The sequence below is a fragment of the Hypomesus nipponensis genome, chromosome 14 (genome assembly GCF_054491055.1).
Source record: "Hypomesus nipponensis isolate SF chromosome 14, ASM5449105v1, whole genome shotgun sequence".
Lineage (NCBI taxonomy): Eukaryota > Metazoa > Chordata > Actinopteri > Osmeriformes > Osmeridae > Hypomesus > Hypomesus nipponensis.
The window spans coordinates 10,797,172-10,822,256 of NC_140374.1; the positions used below are offsets into that span (position 1 = coordinate 10,797,172).

At 44.1% G+C, this 25,085-nt stretch overlaps 1 protein-coding gene across 1 annotated transcript in view; it reads left to right on the forward strand.

Annotated features, from left to right (window-relative positions):
• The first annotated feature begins 2,811 nt into the window (after positions 1-2,811).
• The window catches only part of sema4ba (sema domain, immunoglobulin domain (Ig), transmembrane domain (TM) and short cytoplasmic domain, (semaphorin) 4Ba), a 36,988-nt gene continuing 14,714 nt past the window's right edge, over positions 2,812-25,085 (forward strand). The window contains exons 1-2 of the mRNA XM_084671977.1: positions 2,812-2,971; positions 17,175-17,585. Of these exons, the coding sequence (XP_084528103.1) occupies positions 17,468-17,585 (118 nt within the window). The 5' untranslated portion in view covers positions 2,812-2,971; positions 17,175-17,467. The remainder of the gene's footprint in view (positions 2,972-17,174; positions 17,586-25,085) is intronic.

A 25,085-nucleotide genomic window follows, 5' to 3' on the forward strand; every position in this document is an offset into this window, starting at 1 on the left:
CACTGCTGAGATGTTGAAAAAGTGAGGTGGAAAACTTGCGTCGAAGCGAACCAATCAAGTGAATCAAGTGACCCAGGAAATCGTAATTATTGAAAGGAGGGAACTGTGGTGTTTGTGTGTGCGGATGTGATTGACTCATCCATTCTAGTTAGTCCTGCTTTCTAATTGTGAAACTAAGATTTCCTTCCCGATACTGAGTGGCACTGAGTGGGAGGTCAGGTGAAAGAATGCGGTACTGCCTGCAGTTTCATTTTCAGCCTACAGAGGGCATGATCATTGAGCCATTATAACTTTGTTGAGGATGTTCTTCGAAATAAATCACGCTCCAGTGCGTACATTTATAATTTCATCAATTTGTCTGAATTTGATGAACTGGATGTACAGTCTAAGATCTTGTGCAGGGATGCACCCTACTCGGAGGGGGGGGGGGGGGCAGAATTTTACCTTCTTGGATGCCTCCGTGACAGCACTGGTCTGATGATCTATTGCTGCCAAGGAAAAGGTGAGATGGAGAGAGGGAAGCCATGTGACATGGAGAGGGTTCTCCACAGCTGTCTGTAACACCTTCACACCGCATCAATCACATCATGATAAAAATATCTGTGTTCTTTCACGTTGCCACATAACACTTGTTAACACTGTGTCATTGAAAGCCAAAGCTAGGAGAGGGGATGTGGTCTGAAATATTAAATGACAGGCCCTGGAGACAGATGTGATGTCACTGAACTGCTACTGTACCTGCTAACCCCCAGTAGTTCAACTGGTAACCTGCTATCCTGGGTGTTCCCCATTAGGCCAACATGGAACTAGCAGCCTTATCGCAAAGGGTTGAATAAGCGTACTGTCTGTAATCTATCTGTTTGAATGGACCTGTCAGCTTTTCTTTCTGGGCGTGGTATACACTAGAGGATGCTCGAATAAATGAGCGTGGATATTTCACTAAAATGAAAGCATTTGAGAGTTCCCTACCAACTTGTCTGCCAGTTTTCTTGTGTCAGGACCTCGTGAGCCAAGGAGTTCAAGAGAATTTACCATTGCCTTTCAAATCTTTTGAAACAGTTAGTGAATAACAGTTTTTGTATACCTGTCTATATTTTGTCAGCAGGATATGCTAACAAGAAGCAACCTTGAAGGGTGTTAGAAATCAAGGGGTTCCGAGGCAATAAAAAGACCACCAATCACCACTTCTGTTTGACAAGCCTGATCCGCGTATTTAGACTTACACCAGACTTCCTTCTGTTCTGTAGACTGTTTACGTTGGAGCGTCTGCGAGGCTACGACAAGTGCTCCAGCTCAGCAGTCTGACAGGCATGTGTTATCAGAGGTGTGTGCTGCGCTGTGCCGAGGTCTCCTTTCCCAACAAAGCTGACAGGCCAACGTCACAGCCGGCTCCCAGTGACAGTAAACAAGACATCTGCTAAGTGGCCTTGCCGCTCCGGTAGTAGTCCTCATGTGACCAAGAAGGCATCTCAGCTCTGTACCCTCTCACCGACATGCCCAGAGCTGGCATTCCAACTCCTGACGCTTCCAAACCTGGCATTCCGTCTGCCTCCTTAGCAGTTCCCAAAGTATATAATTAGCATGCTATTTTAGCCACGGGCAGTTCTGACTCTCAACGACTTGCTATTTTACACCTCTGTGTTCATATTGGGTAATGCTTATCCCTGCTTTTAAATGGGTTTTTAATAAAAATGTTATTGGTGAAAAATGTTGTATTTCTCCAGTAGCCAGTGCACCTTTAAGTTTAAAAATGAGGATTCAGTTGATAATTAAAATATACACAGAAGGTTAGGGTTAGGGCATATATATATATATATATATATATATATATATATATATATATATATATATATATATATATATATATATATATATATATATGTGTGTGTGTGTTTTTTGATAAGTTTTCAGATGTACGCATTTCCGGAGGTAACCTCTCAAGAATGGTAAAGTCTACTAATGGCATTGGCAACAGAGAGCCAATCAAAGTTGGGTCTGTTTAGCATGGATAGTGTCTAGTTTCACATGAAGACAGTGGCCCCTTTTCAGTATATGAAATGGTCTCTTAGTTCTGAATGAAATTTCCATAGAGTCTTGTTAGCGTCACTGTTCGTGTCCCTGAACACTAAACTGAAAGCTCCCTGTGCAGTGTGTATTATTGTAGAACCTACTTCAGGACACAAGACTCTCTTTCTTCATCTTAAAGATAGACAATCCACTTCTGAGGTCATAGTGCCTGCTGCTTGTCAATGAATACCCTGCATAACATAACTAATTATCCTAGTATTCCCAATTTCCATCGGTAAGTTAGCCATACAGTTTACCATAAGACAGTTATGTGCTTCAAATTATACATTTGATATTTAGCAGGCTGAAACTTTGAGGTTGAAGTTTGGATATATTGAAAGATGCCACGAGAAAGGTCCAAGTAATGTTTTAGTTATGAAGCAAAAATATTTAAGTGCACAAAAGCATTTTTCATTTATAGACATTTCAGAACTCATTTCAAATGCAAAAGTGAAAATAGAAGGGTCTTGATGCAACTCCAAAATGTTCAAATTGTTGTCAACTGGAAGTACTAGTCTACTTGGTTATTCCCCACACACATACTGTATATAGATACAGAAATGAAAACTGAGTCAGGGTGATTGTGTGGGTGTGTATCCAGCCTTCTCGTCTGTCTCCCTCAGCCCCCCTCCCTCTCTCTTTCTCTCTCTCGCGCTGACAGACTGTGAGGGGGAGGGGCCTGTGTCCAGAGGGAGGCAGGTCTGTACTACGACAGCGTGTCTGACAGTCAGAAAGAGAGAGAGAGAGAGAGGACGCAGACACAGAGCAGGCAGCCAGGGCTTTAAACCGTACCTGCTTTACGTTGGATAATCCGCCTGCTCTTCCCCAAGTGAACTTCTTCTGACTCAAGAGAAAGAAAATTGTTGTATTTTTTAAGATAGCTGTGGTCCAGTGCTGAGAGAGAGTGAGTACAATCCCCCCCCACGCACACACACACACACCTCTAGATAGGCTGCTCTTGTGCACTCATTTACTGTGCTTTGCCCTGGCTGTGTTAATCATTGATGTGAGTGTCCTGGGCTTCTGGTTACCTAGTAAGATGACGACACTGCTGTCCTATCATTTTGCTGCTGGAGCAGGAAGCCCTATGGGCAGCTCAGGGTGTCTGCTACGGTTTATTGGTACTGCTCTGCTCCCTCTTTCTCTCCTCTCTCTGCCTCCCTTTCTCTTTCTTTTCTCTTTTTTGTCTCTTCTGTCTCTCTCTGTCTTTCTGTCCAGTACACAGGGCAAAGTGTGTGCTGACATGAGACAGCCTCTTTCTCTTCCTCTCCAAGTTTTTATCACAAGGTGATAGCAGGGCAAAAGGGATTGTTAAAGAGACCACTCTGGTACGCCTTTTCTTAAAGACATGTTGTCTTTTTGATCAAGCCTGGTCAGTTTTTTATTTCTTCTGAAAACCCCAGCTTTTCATCAGGGTGTATTTGAAATAGGCTGAAGTTGGGTGTCAGTTGAGTCAGTATCTGTAGGAGAGCCACGGTTTTCTTTCTGGCTTTGATGGCGTAGAGCTCCAGCTCTTTCCAGCCAGGCCAGAACTCAGGGCAAGGCAAGCGTGTGACTGGGAATGGGGCCTCTCTCTGCAGATAGGAGTGAGTGAATGTGGCAGCCAGTGCACACATATCCTGTCCCTGCACGAGAACTTCCAGTGAACTCCGAGGCATGTGGTAAAATTGGCTTTTTGAACGAAGGGAAAAGAGCAGAAACAAAATTTACGGCCAAGACTGTGTTGCTGTGGTTATGCCTGGGCTTTTTTGGCGGTTGTTGGTAAGTGGAGAAGGATGGTTGTGGTGGTCTGGCTTGGGATGTCAGGAAGTCAGGGTTTGAGGATGTGGGGCTGGCAAAACAAGTGCAGGTCAGGGGCTGCAGGTGTTAGTCTGGGATTCAAACGTCTCTCTGCTGAGCAACTGTGTCCTCCTTTTGGCTGCCGTTGTGTTAGAGGAGGAGTGGTTGAGAGAGCGGAATCGGACTCACTGCTATTGTGCTCTGAAGCCGTCTTTTCTGATAAAGATATGGGTTTCCAAGCACCTGACTGTTGAATTTAGCCTCAGTGTGAGGTTCACTCAGAAACAGGTGGGTTACAACTCAGATAAGCGGTTTAGATGATCATGTGTATCAGATGTCATCCATTTGTATCATGAAACTGTCATCTGTCTGCACAACACTGTACATACTGTGACTGGAACACGATGATTGTGTGGTTTGTGTGGCATGAGGAACTCGGGGCATCTTCCTAAGGCCAGCTCATGTGATCTTGTGGGTGGATCCTGCAGTATGGGAATGGACAGCTGGACAGGAGAGCAGCAGTAGCCTAGTCCTTCTAGCTAAGGACCTGGTTGAATAGACACACAGCACGAGCATATAACAAACACAGAAACTGTTGCAGAATCTGAATAAAGAAGCACATTCATGCCTTTGACGAACAAAGGGGAGTTCTTCTCACTGTGGAGGGGGCGGAATGATGGATTTCTTGTTTTTTTTATTTTATTTTTTACAAAGAGAGCAATTTGTTTTCTAGTCTGGGCCTATTAGGACACTTGTTGATTTTGTCGGACTTTGATTTGCTTGGAGAAAGCTTGTCCAGTACGGATGACCTTGGCCCTTTGTTTTTTTGGGTCTGATCCGCAAAAACAACAGCTGGCAATGGCATTCTGGGTACCAGGGCCTTGACAATGGAACTGCCTGTATGACGCTGTCAGAATGAGTTTGGCTCGTTGGTAGAGGACGGTGCCTGCTATATCAATACAACTCCAGTCACCAGCAAGTCACTTCTAGCATCCCAAAACAGATGGAAATGTCATTATGCAGCATACTGTAGAGTCTTATAGGAGTGTTCAGAATAATAGAAACAAGATATTTATCCGTGCTGGACCATCATTGTCCTAAACAGGCCTAAAGTTGGCCTAAATGATATATACTTCTGTAACACCCAGCTGTTGTTCGGAACAATGGCAGGCCAGGCATTTGATGTGCTGCTCCTCTCATAAGCAGCTAAAGGGCCACAAAGCAAGAATGAATAACAGTTCTCCTGTGGCCTGATGGGCTGATGCCCCACTCTGTTACAGCCCTGGACAACCTGCAACAGATTAGTGATTTCCCAGAGAAAAAAGGCTTAGAAGAGATACATCACAGTGGAGTATCCTTGCCTGGCATAATCCCCTATACCCCAGCCACACTCAGACATATGTTTCCAATCATAGTCCAATCATATCCCAGGATCTGTTTTTTTTTGTGTGTGTGTGTGTGTTACACTGATTCCACTTCTTTTATCTTTTGACAGGTGACTAGTGACTACCTGTGTGCAAACTGAGTTTGTGTTTGAGCCCTGCCCTGTTTTGTGGGATTTAACCACGAAATGAGGTCAGCGCAGTAGTAAAACAAGGAATGCAAACAAACTTCAGCTCTCACATTGCTCTACCTCAGTTGTATTCCGCGTTTTATTAGTAGAACACTTCTCTAGATAAGATGTCTGTGAACAGATCCCTTCTGTCATATGGCACTTCATGCCAGTGAATATGATGCAGTTTGCTGACTGTCGGCGTGGGAAGTCAAGAGGATCGGCCAAAGAATGGCCAGTCGCTTATAACCCGATGGTTCAACTAGGGCCTTCCAGGAGTCCTGTTACTATAAGTTTACTGATGGGAACTAAAAAAACAATCATTCTGGGAGCACAGCAGCCTCTTGTGTTTTTCCCAGTTCAAGCAGCGATGAGATGTGGGAAGTGATTGTGGACATGGAACTAAGCCAGGAAGCTGTGTTTGCTCGCCTGTCTCCTAGACCCCCCTCAGACAGGCCTTTCAACCTTTGGGAGACGCGCATAAAAACACTCCGCCTGTGGACTAGGTGTCTAGGGTTGCGTGGATCTTTATTGTTCAAGTACACTCGCAGAATCGTTAGGAGAAAACGTGTGGAATGTGTGGACGCTTGCATCAGCGTTTCTTAGCGCGTCCGCATGAGAAACGCAAAATTGTCTTTTCAGAGGTCGGCGTCAGTCACCCTCCACTTCACACCTGTTCTTCTGGCATGTCCATGTTACACACATTACACGCTGCTATTTTAAACAGGGCCGGCGGAATGTGGATGTCTGTACCTCTCTCTCACTCTGTAAATGTGTGCGGTAAAAATGAACACAGCGGTACACGTCGAAACTGCGCCTGTGTGTTTTTGCATGCGTGGCGTTTGCGACACCAACGTGAGAATAGTAATGGAGTCAGTGTTGGCAGGGTGTTCCTTCCCTTCTGTGGTGATATCATATCTCTCAACATTCCAGGTTGGCTTCTTTAGTCCACCAAAGGCACTACTGACCTTCCCATACAGACTACTACTGCCCACTGATCAGAGCATGCTTACTCTCTGTAAACAAACCCCTGTTTACTTGATTGAACCAAGACACTAGATTCATTGGGTTTCTATGGAACCGGACCCTTCGATTAAAAGTGCATAAAGTGTTGATATTACATGGCTGAAATACACTGTACTTTCATAACCTTGACTGATGGTAATAGAGAGTATAGTGTGACGTGTTTAGCTGTCCCGTTCACAGAGCTAGGAGTGGGAGATGACCACAGTGAAGAACAGGCAGGAAGGGATGCTGGGATATGAGCATGTCACGCATAGCTGGAATGCCCAAACAGAGGAATATGTGAGTTAGTGGATGAGGAGTGTGCAGGTCCCAGTGCAACCCTACTCCCCCACCCCTCCTCTCTCCTCTCTCCTCTCTGTCTTCCTCTATGTATTGCTGTCCAATGAATAGAGGACATGTACAGCTCTCTGCTCTCCTCTTCTCTCTCTGCCCTCTACCTGACATCTAACTGGATGGTTAGGACACACCCCTCCAAATATTTTTACCCCTTGCCCAAACCCCCAAAATCCCTTTTTATGGTAATGCTGACAGGCCATGACTTCAGTTAGTCTTGTATTAGATTAGCACATAACTATTGACACAATTAAGAAAACTTGGCACACGATGTCTCTTCCCTCCGTAATCAATTTCAGTCTCTGCATGCAAACAGATAATTAACTGTTTCACAGCATGATAACATGATACCTCTTTGCTTAATGCTTTGCCACCGGTATACAGTACATTAAACACTCTAAACAGAGAGAGACAGAGCTGAAGTGGAGCTCTGACGGTCAGACAGCAACAGTCTAAAAGCTTCTTGTCGTGAAAGCGAGTAACCCATCGCAAGCATGATTTCGGTGAGAGTCCCGGACAGTACACTCTAGGCTGAATAATTCATCCGAGTGGATCAAAGATGGGATATATTGAGACACAGTGCAAAACATCTTCTGTATAAAAATTAAATAAACAAAACATCCCATCGCTGTGGCTTTCTGCAGTGTGTGGGAGGCAGGCCCAGCATCCTCTCATCCCCTCTGGCAGGTGTCCACCAGCACCTGGGCAGACTGGGAGACTGATACAGATATGGTGTTGGGGCAGACATCTGGCAGGGTGAAGCTGCTTAGCATGCAGGTAGCAGCTCACAGGAACTAACACTGTTGACTTTGATGCTCATTTCTCCCCACTGCTGCCGGCGATGGTCGACAGAAGAGAGGGCGTATGGTCTGATTGGTTCAGGTCACTAAGATATCTTCATGCTGCCTCTCAAAGAGGCTCTGCTTTAGCTTGACTAACACTGTTCCCACACTTATTTGGACTTGGAGTATGTAAATGTAACAGTTTGCGGGCTTACATTTAGCACATATGAATTTATTTGGTCTTCAAAACTAAAAGAACACTTTTATTTTACTGAGAAACAGAACTGTCTAGTATGGAATGTTTATGCTTCTATAACCTAAAATATATTCAGGGGATAATGTTTGTGAAATTGCCTTACATTTCTACAGAAAGATGCTCATTGTCTGAGGTATGTCTTCTTGAAATACATTTCCCTACTCTTCCTCTGATCAGTTGAGTTAACATTTGTAGACAAAATGTTAGGATTAGGATTAGACTGTGAGTCTCTTTTTAAACCTGAAGCTACTCTAGTACTGACTACTCTCAATATAATCTTCGTGATTGATTTACTTTAATAATATCTCCGATTTTTTTCTTTTTTTCCAAAACTCATAGCCACACTTTATTTGACTTTCGTTGAATTTACAAATTGTTGGTCTTAGTCGTGTCTTATCCCGCTCATTCCTCACTGGCATTGATGCAATCCAAGCCGTCTGTTTGGTGACGTAGCAGCAGACAAGCCTTGACTTCCAAAGTTGTGAAACCAGGTAAAGCTGGCAAAGGATGTTGTGCTCTGTGGGCTCTTTAAGATCACTGAGGCTTTCCTGGATCAGATCATTTCACTCTCATCTCTCCATGATATCAGCTCCCACCTCCATGCATCCAGGCCGTCTCAGGGCCCAGGCCTCTGTGTGGACGTGTCAGGACTGATTGAATCTAACACGCTCTCCTGTGTGGGCCTCTCACAGCAAACAATGGCTGGAAGTATTTCAAGGAGCCTCTTGAATCAGAATCAGAATTAGCTTTATTCGCCATGTAAGTTCACACAAACAAGGAATTTTCTGTGGCAGGAAGGGTGCATACAATAAACCTATAGTATCTTAAATATAAAAAGTAGTAAAAGTACAGTCTAAATAATTCTAAAACAATACTATACAATATAAGATCTAAAATATAAAATAAGATGTAATATAAAATAAGAGTGCAATATGACTGTTAATAAGAGTGCAATATGACTGATCATATTGCAGATGGTCACTCTGTTCTTCATTAACCAACTGGTGCAGATCCAGAGCCACGAGCCTCCAACAACTACCCAAATTGTGCTTTTTGACACCAAGATCAGGGCTGATATTTAATGCAGTCCAAATGGTGACTTCACACCTACTGCACAGTGAGGAGATTTGCCTGTGTACCTCTACAGCTGCACTGTCATCTGATATACTGCTAATCCCCATCCTATGCCTGTTTGGTTAACTAGAGCAAGCGATCAGAGTTTCAAACTATTTGCTCAATGATCAAAGGAACATTTTAATATACAATGTAAAAAATAAAAAATAAATGTAACTAATTGATAATGCACATGTTAACATAGAGGACATAGTAAACCACAAATCTATTGGGATTGCATGTCTAACAGGATAACCATTTGAGTGATAAGACCTTGCCCTCCGATGGACTTCAAGCCAAGCTGCCCTCAAGGGTCAAACCTGGTTGTCTAGGATGGTGGATGCCATTGATTGGAATCTGCCCTAAATATCTGTGTTGCAAAGGATTCACTACATGGCTCGGATAACTAGGATGCCGACGCCTTGGTAACCTCTGAATCTTTATACTCAGGAATGTGCAGCCCGTCATTGATCTCTACAAGTGAGGTCACTGAATGTGGAGGGCAAACACCCTCCCATAGACCTCACATAGGGGACCCACCCCTACTCCCATCCAGACCACTCAAAATGACTGTGTGTTTGCCAGATAAAAACAAGAAGGAGCTGTTAGCTGGGGGCCCATATCATCCCTCCACACACGGTGAGCCAGTAGCCAGGGGCAAGACAGAGGATCCAGAACAGCCACAGGCCTCTACCTCAGAGGGTTGAATCTTTACAGTTGCATTGGTCCTGTAAATGTGCATATCTTACTTAAATGGATAATGTGAACCTGGTTTCTGAAGACTATCCGACAACAATCTTTGTACTGCAACGTACTTTGGGATTTCTTCATGACAGTGCTTCTGGAAATTCTGTGCCTCCAGAAGCCCAAAGAAGCTTCTTATCGTACTGAGTCCAGCCAGACTATGAAGGGAGAGCAGTCTGCACCCTCAGGAGTCACCATTCTGAAGCTCTTCTGACATTTTAACTGTGTGCAAATTCTCTAAAGTAATCAAGTTCTGGTCAGCCACAGACCTGTGCATCTCCATTTTCCTTCTTTATGTTACAAACAAGAGCAAGCACCACAACTGCTGTGTATTGTATTGGGTACGGTGATGCTGTTTTCCCACCCGTGTTTTCATTTGATGTGATTTCAGTTTCCACAGGGTTTTCTTTGGAGATCACATGTGGCTTCACAGCAGAGCTGCTCCTCCGTAATCTGCAATCTGAAACGCTATATTATGAGATCTGCAGAGTTTGGTGCAACTGATCGATGGCCGTGCTGGTCTGGCTACTGTGTTTTCGTAGACACCAGGAACAACAGAGCAGTGGGGAGGACATGTTCCGAGATGGATGAGGGGGTAAAGACTTCTGTCAGGAACAGCCTAAGGTTGGTGATGGAGGGATGGAGAAGAGAAAAGGGGGCAGGAGGGGTGGGTCTCCTCTCCTTCGTCCCCCTTCATCCCATCCAACTGGTGTGTGAGAAAGGTGTGAGAGGGAAGGCAATAGGAGGAGACCACATTCTGATCGCTTTATCAGCCTTACACAGTGATGGATGGGTTCAGCACCCTGCCCAGTAGCCTCTGTGTTTGCCTCTAAGATACTGGAATGCGTGCAACTCTTCTCTCTATGGACAGCGAGTGATAGCAGCCTCGTTGCTTTGTTTACAGCTTTTTTAGGAGTGGCATCCCATCCTAATCCATTTAAAGGTGAGGTTGGGAACGCATTCTCCAGCCTGCTTGTCTTTCAACTAGTTACAGGCTGAGGAATGAAGTGTATGCCCTTCAGATTAGGTGGCTGGACTGCAGGTTGTATTACTCTTCCAAAAGGGAGTCTCGTTCCAAGCATCTGTAATGTTGTTTTTGCAGGTCAATGTAGTGTTCGTATGTTGTCTATACAAGATCATTGTGTTTTGAGGTCAAACTTGGGATAAAGTTTCACATTCAGTTTGGACTGAACTGTTATACAGCGTATTTCCATAGAGAAAGTTATAACAGTTATCAGGCATCATTTTATCAGGGTCAAAATTCAAACACAATAAACAGAGAAGGAAAGAAGTGGGATAATTCAAAACAATTGGAGCCATGCAGTACAGGAGCAAGTGTTTAAACAGGCCTGACCTACTTACAACAGCCAAGACTTTATCAGCTCTTTACCTGTATTTCAGCGACGGCATAACTCCTTATAAAAACTGCTCAGTTAGATCTCTTAAACAGCATGCCGTGGACGTTTTTGCAGAGGCACCTTTCAAGGGTCATTGTACTGCATTCAGACTGCATACTTTTTGTTAATGTCAGTCATTTGAAATGACTGGATCAGTGTCACATTTAGCCTTGATATTCATACAGTATTCACTGGCATTTTGTTGGATATCCTCCAATATAGACTTCACAAATTGAACTTATTGTAAGGTCATGGCAGTCTAGAAGTATTTAGGCCTGTTGGCAGCATTTTAGATGGGGTTGACTATATGAGGTATTTTTGGTGAATCCAGCCCTCCTGTTAAAGAATCTTATAGCCCAAATAATGGAAGGATTTTTACTTTCAACAGCTGTTGATGGACATCTCAAGAGGTGATTTATAACCCACAGCATGCTTTCATACAGTTGATCATATAATCAAATCTCACAAAAGAAAAAATGCAGTCATTTATAATTTTGTGTTGCCTTGAAAAGGGCAATTATGGGAAGGTTTGATGCAATTGCTTATTGAGGGAAAAGCATATGAATTGTACTAAATGCATGTGAACTTGAATTATTAGTCAATGGTTGGTAAACTCTCAGGGTCACCTGTTATTAAACTCATAGCATTGTTCTCACACAATATAGAACACAGGGAAGACATATCAAATAGCCCTGGATCCTTATGTTTCGCTGAAACGGAAGTATAGGTGTTGCTTGCCACAATAGTAGGTGTGACCAGAAGGAAACACATAGAATAAAAGAATCAGGCCACTTCCAGAAAATCGACAGGCCACTTCTCAAAAGTAGAACAGCTTAGAATACAGCATTGATATGACAAAAAACTGGATCCTCCCCCTCTAACATGTCCATAGTTTTGCTCAGTATCTCAGCATATAAATCCACTTTGTTTTGAAACGTTATGCATGACAACACACAAAGGGTTTTAATCTGGGTTTAGACTCAATCTGATGTGTCATGACAGGGAGATTTGGCCCCATTGCCAGGAAAAAGAAATCTTGGCTGCAAAAGGGAAGAGGCGAGGAGTGCCAATTCACTCCCTCTTAGTTCACACTCCCTGAAAGATAAACCTCTATGAATGTTATTTGTTTGGTCAGGTTTTTTGTTCCACTTTTATAACAATGCATACATCTAATCAAGCTTTGAGATACATATTATTTCTGGGAAACGCTTCAAAGAAGTCTTTCCACTTTGCTTTCCCCTCACAGGTATCTGAGCAAAAACACACCCCCCAGCCCCTTTACCCTCACCCTCAGCATCTGTAGGATTAATGCACAAGGCTGTCTGTGAAGAGGATCCCCTGCTGGCGTCCTTCCACCCTCCACAGAGCTGATAGCGATAGCAGGCCTGGATACAGATGCAGCACTGCTACTATACATTTCATCAGCAAGCTGCTTGTGCTGGCTCCACATCTGTTATGGAAATTTACGCAGAGGGGAAATGGAATGAAATGGAATACCATTTCAAATATTTTCACTTTTGAGCACTGGGTGATTTAGAAACTCATGCTGGTTTCAAAGACACAGGTGATGAAATATCCTGAAATGAAATAGTCCACTTTCACAGCCATATATTACATTAATCTATCAATGGCCTCTCAGTGGCTGATGGCCTCAAATTTAAAGGTTTTTATCTTGTCAGCAGTACTGATGAAATTAAGAATTACTGACCATGTGTCAAAAGTCCCAGTAGTGGAGAGAGCTTGATGAATTTTACCCTCACAAACCTTAAGTTCAAGATGTCCCCTATCTCTTTTCAGTAGTTAATTAGACTTTAATTAGGCAATTAAAGGTCTTAGAAATAGCATATGGTCATAATTACCGCTGGATGGTTCACTCAGGGATGAATGAGCCATTAATTATTCTAAACTGGGCCTGGGGATTGGGCCAAACACAGGCACTTTAGGCACCTCATCACAGAGATTGGCTGCAAAGTTACCTGAGGGGGGGTTTGTATACCCGTTCCAAAAAAAGCAAAAAAGCATGTGTCGATGAATCTTGCTAGGTAATTATGGAAAGTGCTTTGTTATTGTGAATCACTCTGACCCCGATACTGAAGCTCACTGGACATAACTGTTCTCTTGCTCCCTGGCATCTGTAGACGTTGGTGACTGGTACTGAAAGAGCCCTGAAGTGTTGCCTCAGAAGTGTAGTCAGTACTGATCTTCTACACAAGGAGGTGGGTGAGGCTGTGTTCACACAGTACACACTGCTGCCCTCTCCCATTTCCGACCCCCCAGACAGTCAGACACATCGACTACACAACTGCTGATACACACAAGAGAATGCCCTTTAGGGTTGGGTGATGAAGAGGGCACGGGGGATTGTTGGTCCCCAGCTGAAGACCACATCTGGAAGCAGGTGGTGGAGGCCGCCCAAGCTGTGTTACTGCTTTGGTGTACAGGTGTGTTTACGGATGACAGAGATGCCAGAGAGGTCTTATTTATCAGTCAACACGTTTCCAGTCAACAGACATGGATTGGAATTCATGAAACCTTGACCCCCCCCCTTTTCCCTCCATCCACTCGATTGGCAAACCTGATAGTCACACCACCTGTTTCTGTTGCTGTAGAAGTACTGCTTTTTATTGGCCTCGGAACCTCATATCTATTGCTATTCATTGACAGAATTTGCAGTGCAGCAATGTACTGTACACTGTGTATTAGTATTATGCCAGGATACATATTCCAGGAAATTGCTGATGAGTTAGTAGAGTAGTAGAGGGAATTACCCAGTTTGTTCAAATATAAGCCTTATTTCCTCTTGTGCGTCAGACCCCTATGTGAGTTATTTTGACAGTGGGAAAGATACAAGGCTATTCATACATTCTGGAATATCAATTTCTCTAACGTATTAGGCAACATTTGATAGTATTTAATGCCTAAATCTAATTTGCCTGAAGGCACCACCCTATTTCGAATGAACTCACGTCACTCAACCACGAACATTGTATGGCTCTGTAAATTAACGAAAACACGTTTCCAAAGATAATATAACGCAGAAACTCTGAGGTGGCTAGCAAGGAATCAGCTGAACTTCACTCCCCACAATAACATGTATCCATTGAACTTCTTCATAGGTCTGTGTTGGGTTGTGAATGAATTGTTCTCCCCCAGTGCCTGTTCTCCAGTTGCCCCCAGAGTTTTACCGACACTTAATTTAACAGTGAGGGAGGAACGATTTATGGTCACCTCCCTTTCCCTCTGTTACTATTACCAACACATAGTTTTTATCTCATTGTAAGGGTCATTTTTAGAACCATTAAAGGGTTGTGGTGTGTTGTCTTTGAAGTTATAGTAAGGCATTTGGGAGATCACTCTTAGGCAAACGTATAAAGAAGAAAGAAGAGTTTGGGAGTTGCCTGTAAATCTTGCTGTCGAACGCCCTGGTTTCCCCCCTTGCCCCTCCGCGTGCCTCTGCAAACTTCCATGATACATAAAGGAGTCTGCTTTTGCGAGGCTGTCACACAACTTTACAAAGCCTCCCATGCACATTGCTAGAATGGGACCTAGCTTCCTGTCTCTACCAACAGGAGAGACTAATGATGGGACAGCTAATGCGACAGCCTTCCTCTCCAAAGTCCCTGAATATCACGTGCCACATTTCACACAAAACTTAGCAGAAAAATGGGTTTAACTTGGCCAGTTTGGGTTCTGAATGTGGGCAGGGATTTGGCCATAGCCAGAGTCTGTTTTTAAAAAATGGTCGGTACCACTTTAGAATAATGGTCCGTTGTTATTAAGTAGCTATGCAGGAAGTAATGGGTAGTTCTACATTAACACCGAATTTAATCCTATTAACTAATATGGAACCAAGATTAACTAAGCAGTAAGTAATAGCTGCTTTACAACAAAGGTATTTCCTTGGTATGTATTTGGTTATTACCAAATAAATGTATCCTCTTGGGAACTACTTGTGAACTATGACCAATTAAGAAAGAATAACCAATTAATTACTAATCACAAAAGTAACACGTCTAAAAGTGAACAATTTGGTTGTTTTACTCTTATTTTTGTGTAATTACAATTAGTGTTTGAGTTTAGTTTACAATGTGTGATTTTGAGCATGAAATTAACAGTTTTGCCAATTGTGTGTGGTAGGTGTGTTGGTACGTTAAGAGTTTAGAAAAAAAAATTGTTAAAGGTATTGAAAAAACGGTCATAGCGATTGTAAAAAAACTGTTACAACGGACCATTATTCTAAAGTGTTACCAAATGATGTAATCATCAAGTCATCCAGCCTGATCCTAATGAATTTAGTATATTCAGTAAGAGGGGCCCCTTGTGAGGTTACACACAGGGGTGGGGATTGGGATTCTGGATTTCTGAACCTTAGGGGGTTTCTGACATTGATACAGTTCTATCACCTCTTATTATGCTCTACCAGAGTCATAGCATTACAAATATCCTCGTAAGGCACCCTTTTATTGTAGTACTGTATGGATGGTGACAGGTAGCTCTCTCAGAAAGGAGATACTCCACATCACCCTGTTTGCACTCTGTTATTCCTAAACACATGCGCTATGATTTAAATGGCTGTGCAGTTGTCTCCCTGTGATGTAACCACGTTTGTTTCATTCATGGATTTCCTGGCCTCTGTGTAGCCTTTAGTCCTCTCGGCCACACCCCTTTCCCAGGATGCTTAGTGTCCCCACTAGCATCAGGAGCAGTGATTTGACTGGGCCTCGGAAAGAAGTCAAAAATAGTTCTACGAGCATTTGGCATTGACTAATCCAGTGTAACTGACCCTGCCTTGGATGTATTTAAGGTCCTCCCCCTGGGGCGACAGTCATTGAAACCACCCCATTAAGATGAGCAGATGCAGTGGGGATGTGTGTATCCAGTTCAATTTTGTCACTACGTATAGAGGCCTTCCCCTTTGCATACGCAACACGTAACACCTTTATACAGTAAGTCTTTTGGTTTTGTTGTGGTAAATTGTTTAAATGTCTCATTGTTTCAGATGTGGGAAGAACGGTTAGTTTGTGTCTAACTTTGGTCTTGGCAAGCACAACGAAGATTTATTATTATAGATCCATATTGATTTTAGACTTGGTGAAGCTGTGTGCAAACATCTTTAATCACATGACTTCTCCCATGGGTTTTAGATCCTTTCAGTTACCCCACCACAAACCTCAGTTCTAATTTCCCCTTAATAGGTTTTTCAGTGGGTTATAATAGACAGCAGACACAATCAAAAATTAATTTGATGCACTGCAAGAGTATTTGAATCACAATGAACAAACACATTACCATATGTCGTCTTTCAGTAATCACTGGTGGAGGATACTGCACCAGTTCATTCCTAATACTGTACTTTTGTTATTTTGTATTTCTGCTCATTCATTCAATCATGTCAAAGATTTGGTGAGTTTCCATTCCAGAATAGTGTCTTTTATATTAGCCCTCACCTGAAAGGAACAGATTTTCATTGTCCTGAACAAGATACCAACTGATGTCTCCAAGAACCATGGCCTACTCCTATTACATTAGTGACGCACCCACTAGTGATAACCTGAGAGTATCAAATTACTTTTTTTTTTATCTCACGCAGTACAATGCTTGCTTTACCACAAAGCAAATTTGCCATTTATCATAAAGTGTGTCCTTACCATAATGATACACATTCATGATCACAAGATCACATTTGAGAGACGTTATAGTAGTAGAGCCATAGTAACCTTTGGTTGGATAGGACGTGTTTTTAAATGTCAGGGCAGCCTGTGTTTCTCTCTCGCTGTCAGATATGATCTTGACTAATGTGACTTTTAAGAGGACAAATGGCATGTTTGTTTCCATCGAGGGAAAGAGGACACTGCCCATTCACAGACGTGCAGACATGGCCACAGGCAAGAAAAACAATACTGCCCACATGCTCTCATACGTACTTGTTTGTATCACAAGCCGAAATGAAACAAAAGAGCGAGGAGCACTCCGGCCTGTGACCTTGCAGCCAAAGTCTTTATTGGAGCTGAAACGTCTGTGCGTACGGAATGTTTTCACCAAGAAACGCTCCACGATAAGGAGAGAAACCCTGAGAGTTAGTGTGTACACCCATATCAACGAATGTTGTTTTTGTGTGTTTACAGATCTCGGCGGAGAGCCCTGGGGTGTGTGCACCGGAGCTGATTTCACGAGGCTGGCTGTCCCGGGAGACTCATAGTGGGGTCAAAGGTCATTGTTCCTCACCTGGTGTTGTCAACCACTAGGAGGAGTTTCCTCCAACTTTGCTTTCACAACTGCACACAGGTCCCCACCTTTCAGGCAACGCAGACCTCCAGAACGACACACAGGGAAAATAAACACGGAGAGACGCTCTTCATGAATTCCCCAAAATCCTGAAAGGCAAACCGTGCGAGTTGGCTGGCAGCATCGAGGAGCCATGTGGACAATAAGTATGGCCTCGCTCTGTGTACCGGCCCTGACGCTCCTACTGACAGTCTTTGTTCACCCAGCTGCGCCCCAACACGATGTCACTCCTCGCCTCAGCTTCTCATACAGTAAGTGTCGTCAGCTTCCTGAGTGGTTACGCTACGAGTCCTGAGGGGGATGTTTCTCCTCAGTCCTGCAAGCCGCTGTGTGCGTCATCTCTGTCAGGACCGGTCACAGTGAGAAACACCAGAATTCCTCAGAAAACAAAACAAAGACAGAGGCCTGTGTGTTTACCCTGACACTGTGCCCCCTTCACTGACCCGAGTGCTCAGATCATCCATTTACTGGAGAGTGTAAGAGAGCAGGCTCCCAGGGGCTGGTACTATAAATAAGTGTAGTGTGGGGGCTCGCCTGGGTCTTCCGGGGGCGTTGAGAGGTGCCTGGGGCTCACCCAGGGCTTTGTGGGGTACTTTAAACAGACAGTGGTGTTGGATGAGGTGTTGATAAGCGAGAAAGACCAGAGCAGATCTCTCAGCCGCAACTAGCTCTATAGAGTAGGGCTGTTCTCGGCTAGACAGAGGTGAAGCAGCATGTTTACGTAGTGCAGCACTGCTGTAATGTTTCTACCAGTTTAGTACAGCAATACTCTCGCTACGAGCAGTCCCTGTCTACAATGTCTACAATGATTATTTATTGTTACTCAGTTCAAGGCACCGTAGCCTATGCCTTAAATGCGTGCTTTCTTTATTGTATCAACTATGTAGGCACACACATTGATGGCTTTCAGTTCCCAATGTTTGACTTCATTGATTGTATAACATTTTATCAGTCAGTGTCCCGAGAAAGTGAATGAACGTTCAGACTGGCTCTGCAAAATGAACAAGGCTACTTCAAGTACTGTAGTATGCAATTTATGTTTGTCTAAACATAAACCTAACGCCTGTAAAGCTAGATAAATGCTGAACCATGAATTTCAGGTCCGTCAGGGTGGCTCTGTCAAGTTTCCACAGGTCAGAGGGAATTACTTTATGAACAAGGCCATTGTGCTGTTACACTCGCTCAGGATAACATATCACTGTCTCCACTAGCATACAGGGGTCTCTTTTGTTGTTTGCCTGTTACGCTAACACTAATGGTTAGTTGACACCGTGGCATCATTTGTCGGAATCATCATTTTGAATATGTACATCCTCAATTTGGTTGTATTATGCAGGTGATGCAAGTGAACCTACCCTGGATACCTGGATCAGTGACTCATCCTTTGGTATCATCAATAACAAACATATGAGTTTCAAGAGAAGGAGTTTGCTGAGATTTCGTTGTCAAAATATCTGCATCTGGATTAAGGCTAAGCCTCTGGTGGGTTGCCTGGTTCTGTGAGGCCAGGCAGGGATTTGAGCAGGTCAGCCACCATGGAGGTTGGTGGGGATGGGGCTCTGCCTGTCTCAGCTTGCCTCCCCTGTGCTAGAGGAACTCTATAGCACCAGGTAATCTCTCTCACTTGCCAGCCTCCACAAAACATGTTTCAGACAGAGCATTTCACAATAGAACTCGCCATTCGTCTCCCAGAGACCGACCCTTCATGCTCACACACTCCTTCGTGTTCTGACACACACAAAGAAATTGCTTTTGGGGTGAGACAACAATCTTGGAACGCAAACATAAAGCATGTCAAACTCAACATTTCACCGGCCCACTCAGTTTTTCCAGTGAAAAGGTTGTGGGATGTAGAGAGTTTCTCCCTTGGCAGTAACCTTCTAACCCGTTGTATTGTTTTATATAGTACCATGGATTGGAATCAATCATAAAAATTGTCAGTGGCATTGGGAAATGCCGACCTATGAGCAAGTTAATGCTCATGCTCTGTCAACCTATTAGCCATCTTTTTACAACCCGAGTAGACAGTTCAGTTTAAAAGTGACTGCGCTTTTACACTTTGAGAGTCTTGGTAGTAACAGCCCTCTGTCTCACACCATGCAGTTACCCTGTTACGATCATATAAGCATTTACAAGCTGAATGGAGCATTAAAACTAACACAAACGTTTGGTTCCATGGACATTTAAACGCATAATAGACTTCAACGACCAGCACAGAACCTGAGGAGAAGGAGTTAGCTGATTTAAAGTTATAGCCTATAAAGTTATGGCCAACGTATAACAGATTCCATTGTTATATAGTAGCATACACTGGTAGACAAGCCATTTTCCTGGTGGGGAAACCAGAGCTTGTGTGTATAATGCTGGGGAGGCAGATAGCTAGGGGCTTGACAGTTGGAGCTTGGCTTGGCATGGACGCATCCTCAATGGTGCGTCCGCCCCTGCCTTCTGTGTCTCTCCATGTTTATTGTACAGTGATTACAAGGCGACACCCACAGCTACAAGGCACAGGGGGCTGGACTGCCCCTCCCCCATCCTCTTGCCTGGATATCTGAGCCTGCTGGCTCTCCTGCCTTTGGATCAATGAAGAGGGTTAGACCGTTAGACCGTTCCTTCATGGTGGCTCCTCCACAGCGACATTTTCCTGGACATGCCCCTCCCCGTTGTCCTCCTCCCCTTTGCCGCCTTAATGAAGAAGCTAATCTACCATGAATAATGAATGGGGATTTGTGTGTGTTATGGTGTGAACATTCGTCTGGTTCTCATTACGCGCCTATCAGGACGGATCATGAGTTCAGGGAGGAGAGACTACATCTGCTTTCCCCCCCTCTTTTGTTCCCAGACTTAATGCAGACCATGCCAGAGAGCTTAGTGTGCAAGCATGCTATTTAAAGGGACACCTTTAAGCGGTTTACGTTGGCTCACTTAGCTTGTTGATCTGTTCATCCCGCTCTCCAACAGCAAGCATGCAGTCACGGCACAGTTGAAGATAGAGGCCTTGCCCTTCGCTCAGATAAGAATAAACGTAATTAATTTGGAAGCCGCAAATCAAGCGCATGCATCACAATGTGCTCAATCCCTGTCCTACAGGACTGCATTAAGGCCTGTTGAGTTGCTCCCACTGAACTGATTCAGAATGACAATCACGTCAAGTGAGATAACTAGTCTGCGAAGCACGATGCACAAAATACAGTGCTTCTTATTGTACTGTAATGTGTGTGTGTGGACTGCATAGGTATGGGAGGGTTCTGGACTAGATGCTTAGGTATGCTCCACTGAACCAAAAGCCTGTTCAAAGACATAGATCTAGAGCTGTTTCATAGTGCAGACAGTGTTCTCCAAAAGAACAGCAAGCCATTTTGAGTGTTGTGTGACAAACTTTATACATGTTATGTTTTACCTGTGTGTCCAATTGTCGCAGCAGTATCCATCTTTTATTTGATACTGAAAAGTGAAAACGTGGATCTGGAAACTCACCAGTGTTTGAGACCAGTGTTTTCTCCATTCCGCCAGGGAGTGGGTCATAAATCACGGTCGACAGGCCTTGTGAAAACAGCCCTCATCCCATCCACGCTCTGACATCTAAGGTGTTGAGGCGATCTCCCCGCTGCCGGCCCTAAACACAGCATGTGGTCATGCAAGCCTGCCTAAAACCCCACAGGCACTCAGACCAAGGGGACTACATGAGGTCATGACATGTTAGCGATGCTCCTGCTCTGCTCTCTCTGGAGGACAGGGTCAGGGAGAGGCCCTGAAGTAAAGCCTGGTTTACAATGTGCTACACCATGTAATGGTTGAACCCGGGTCAAGATCTAGATGGAAGAACAAGAACAGCATTCCTTCGCTATGGAAATCGGTTTATATGTTACCTAGGGAAGGCTTCCCTGTTGTTTACAGCTGAAATACCCCTCCTTCTAAATATATTTAATTTGATTCTTTCTCTTATTAAATGTGTCTCTTGTTCCCTTTAAAACCTGTTGTTGCCCCTCTTGCCCTAATGAATACCCAGGGAGAATCCATTAATTGCTTTTGACGGCAGATACTTTTCTTAACTTGATAGATTCTTTATATATTCTTTAACACAGTCACCACCTAATAGCAAACTGCTTTCCCAACCTCTGTTCACAAAGGTCATGTTTAGAACAGCAGGAATTCCCAGCATCACCATGGTGTCTGCGCTACCATTTATAGCTATCATGCTAACAAGTGGGAGACCAGGCATGCAGTTCCCTAAACAAACAGTAGGCTCACAGCTTGCCTAATGAATCTAATGGTGAATCCCTCCTCTTGGCTTGAAGTCTTAATGCATTCCAGATGCCTCCGTGTCTGTCCCCCCTTTACCCTGGCCCTCTACTGTCCACAGCACTATCAGTCATCATACTTTGTAGCTGATTAGCACTGATTAGCAAGACTTAATTCATCACTGTGGTGCTGATAAATACATAAGCTGATAGAGACATAATAGAAATGAGAGATTAAATGGGAAGGGCGGAGTACATTTACATGTATTAATCCAAAGCGACTTCCAAGAGAGAGCTTTACAAAAAGTGCAAAGGTCAATGATCATAAACAACGAGATAGCCCCAAACATTGCGGGTAGCCAAAACATGAAGCATACATTGTGAAAAAGCAACATCTGATCCAACAAATCTTTCATAAGTGCACTCCCGGAACAAGTGCGTCTTTAGCCTTTTCTTGAAGGTGGAGAGGCAGTCAGTATCTCTGATGGAGGTGGGGATATGATTCCACCACCCACCCCAGGAGTAAGGGAGGGTGGGGTGCCAGTCTGGTGCAGGTGGAGCAGAAAGACCCACAGATATTGAACAGCACGATGCTTTTATGATGGTGATTTCTGTTTGGTCTGTTGTGGCTGTCCCTGTCTCAAAGTGTTATTGTCCTCCTGCGTCTCTCCAACCATGACTTCACCTTCCGTAGTTTAGCCTAATCTTCAATTAACCTTTCTCCCCCACCGCACGGAATAACTCTCTTAGGACGCATAGTTGCATATTTGCGGCATCCACAGATGCAGTAACTCCTCTTTTTCTGAATGACTGGATTACTTTTATGTCTGTAAAATAGTTTATTTCTCAGACTTGCACACCCCTACAACATACTGACAACTCAAAAGCACAGGTACACATCTGTAACCGCTGAATAAAAATACGTGTCACCCCTTGTTATCAGCTATCACAGAAATGTCAAGAAGGCGTTTACGTGACCGGAGCTAGATTGTCAGGTTACAGTCAAAAGGACAATAGATTTCATCCCGTTTTTTAGATTGCTTCTTTGGCCACTATGGAAAGCTTGTAAGCTGTCGACTCATGACAAGGCACGGTTAGTTTACGTAGCTTAACGTGTTTGGATTTGCGCTGCTCCATCATGTTTTTATCGGGAAGGTGTGTATGTGTGTGTCGGGATGTGTACACATGTGTGTGTGTGAGTGATAGGTTTCGCTCCATCTTAGATTAACATCTGCGGTGCTAGGCTGTGCCCAAGTCTGTGCAGCTGATACGCTTGTTTTGCACCGCTTACCGCTTATCCCCTTTTGTCCTGTGCGGGGTCTCGCCATGTAAGTATCTTCGTGTTCCTTCTTGGAGGCAAATCTAGGCCATGTTTACGGACAGGCGGCTGAAAATGGGGCATCAGACATCCCTTAAAGATGTGCCATCAGGACACTGAAGCGATCCCTTGATCTCAAAAGAGACATGGAATTTGTTTCCAGGTCATCTGTGGATTGATGAAGAAAGTGTTTTGTCCGTCTCTTCATTAACGGAGTGACTAAGTTCAGTTGAGTTCTGGATTTTATCACTGAAGTATTATCAATCGGCAGATTGAGTGAGAGAACCAGACCTCTAACAATAAATGACAACACAACACCAGGTTTTGGTCTCAATCACGTCTCTCTCAGCTCTGGAAGCTGGAGGACCATCTTTTATAGGGCACACGAATGTAAACATAGATAGTGGCAGTAATGACATTACAACAGTCTCAGAGAAAGAGATTCACAGCTCCCAGCCCATGACCACTTTCAGGGCAGAGAGAGATCATAGGTGGAGCTATCCCTGTTGTCATCGCAAGAGTACTTTCTCCTGACCCCAAACATCTATTCAACCTGACAAACACAATCTACTCTTATCAATAGCCAACTCACATGAGAACACACTCACTAATATCCAATGACTAGTTCTATTGATTATTGAATAATGTAAGTACACAGGAAATTCAAATTTCTTCCACAGTATGGACCCAACAGCTCAAGCTGTTTTAAACAGAGAGTACATATCATTACCACAGTGAAGGGACTGTCACTGTGGTATGTGACACTTGGCAAGATGTCATGATGGCGTCCTTAATGAAACATGAAGTGGGGGCTGTGTAGGAGTGTGAGAAGATGGGAGGAGAATGAAGGAGTGTGCTACAGAACGTACAATAGAGGTCCGTACGCCAACTGTCAAGCCTACCGGAAATTTCTCAGCGTTCCCTGATGACTGCTCTGTTGTGGGCTAGTCTCCATTGGCCGAATGAGCCCAGTGATGGGACCCAGAGATACTTACGGTCCTTTCAGAGGCCATCAGTGTTTCCCTGTAGTTCCGGATCCCTGAAGTAAACGAAAACAACCCGTTTCTAACACAAATTTCCAACCCCCAAACACACAGCTGTGAACACTGATACAGACCACCATCAAGGATGTTGATGATTGAATCAGCCTGCCTTTGTTGAATGTCCGACAGTCCAAAATGAAACACTTTCATCTCCAACACTGAAGGACAGATTACTTCATGTCTGCCTTTAAAGAGGATGTTCCACGACTGTAATTAACTTTGTGCCTTTTTGGACTCAGATCTGTTGGGAAATCCACTGCGACAGACTGAAGAGGGTTCCCTAAAAGCCCACAGAGTAATTAATTTCCTCCTAAATAGATTACCGAGCCAAGCAGGGTGGATACAACAATCCATTTAGCAGTGTCATTTTACAAAAATTGCATTTAATTGCATAATGACGGTAATGATCTAGCATTGCTTACAGCTGCCAGGACCAGGCCATCCCCTCACTGCTTCTTATTGTGTGTTCTCCAGAATCCCCTGTGTGTCGGCGGAATGGGATCACACAGGAAGTGCTGTGAGCCACACAAAGCTTCTCTCAGTTACCCCCGGCCTGAGATCAGGGGCCTGGGAATGGCGATACGGTGAGAGGAGAACTGCTGGCACCCACAGACAGGAAAGGAGAGGTGTGATTGGCAGGTGTGATTGGCAGGAGTGTTAGGCGGCGCCTCTCTTTTTCAGCAGCAGCCAGCAGGTTAAAGAGGGACTGTGATGAATGTGATCCTCAGCCTGTCTGAGGAACATAGTCTGGGAGCTGTGATACAGTTCAGGATGTCCCTCCGAATGAATGTTTGAAAACAAACCCTGCTTTGACTGCAGCTAAAGCAGTTGGACTGTCGTATCCAAGCTGCTCTCCTTGGCTGTTTCCTCAACGCGCGTACGGAGATCGTCAGACGACGGCACGATAAACAAAGACTTGTTTAGACTCGGTTCTTAGATGGGTCTTCCTGTGTGCTAGCGTTCAATTCGGTGGCATCTATTAGCTTGATTTCCCCTGTTGGTATTTGACATTGTGGGCCTCAATAATGTGACGTCCCCTTTGATAAGTCGTCCTTTGTGGAGCGCTGTGGCAGGACACTTAATGCTCAAGCCTGTAGGGGCCAGCTGGAGGGGGAGGGGGCTCAACAAAGCGAGGGCAAACTAGTTATG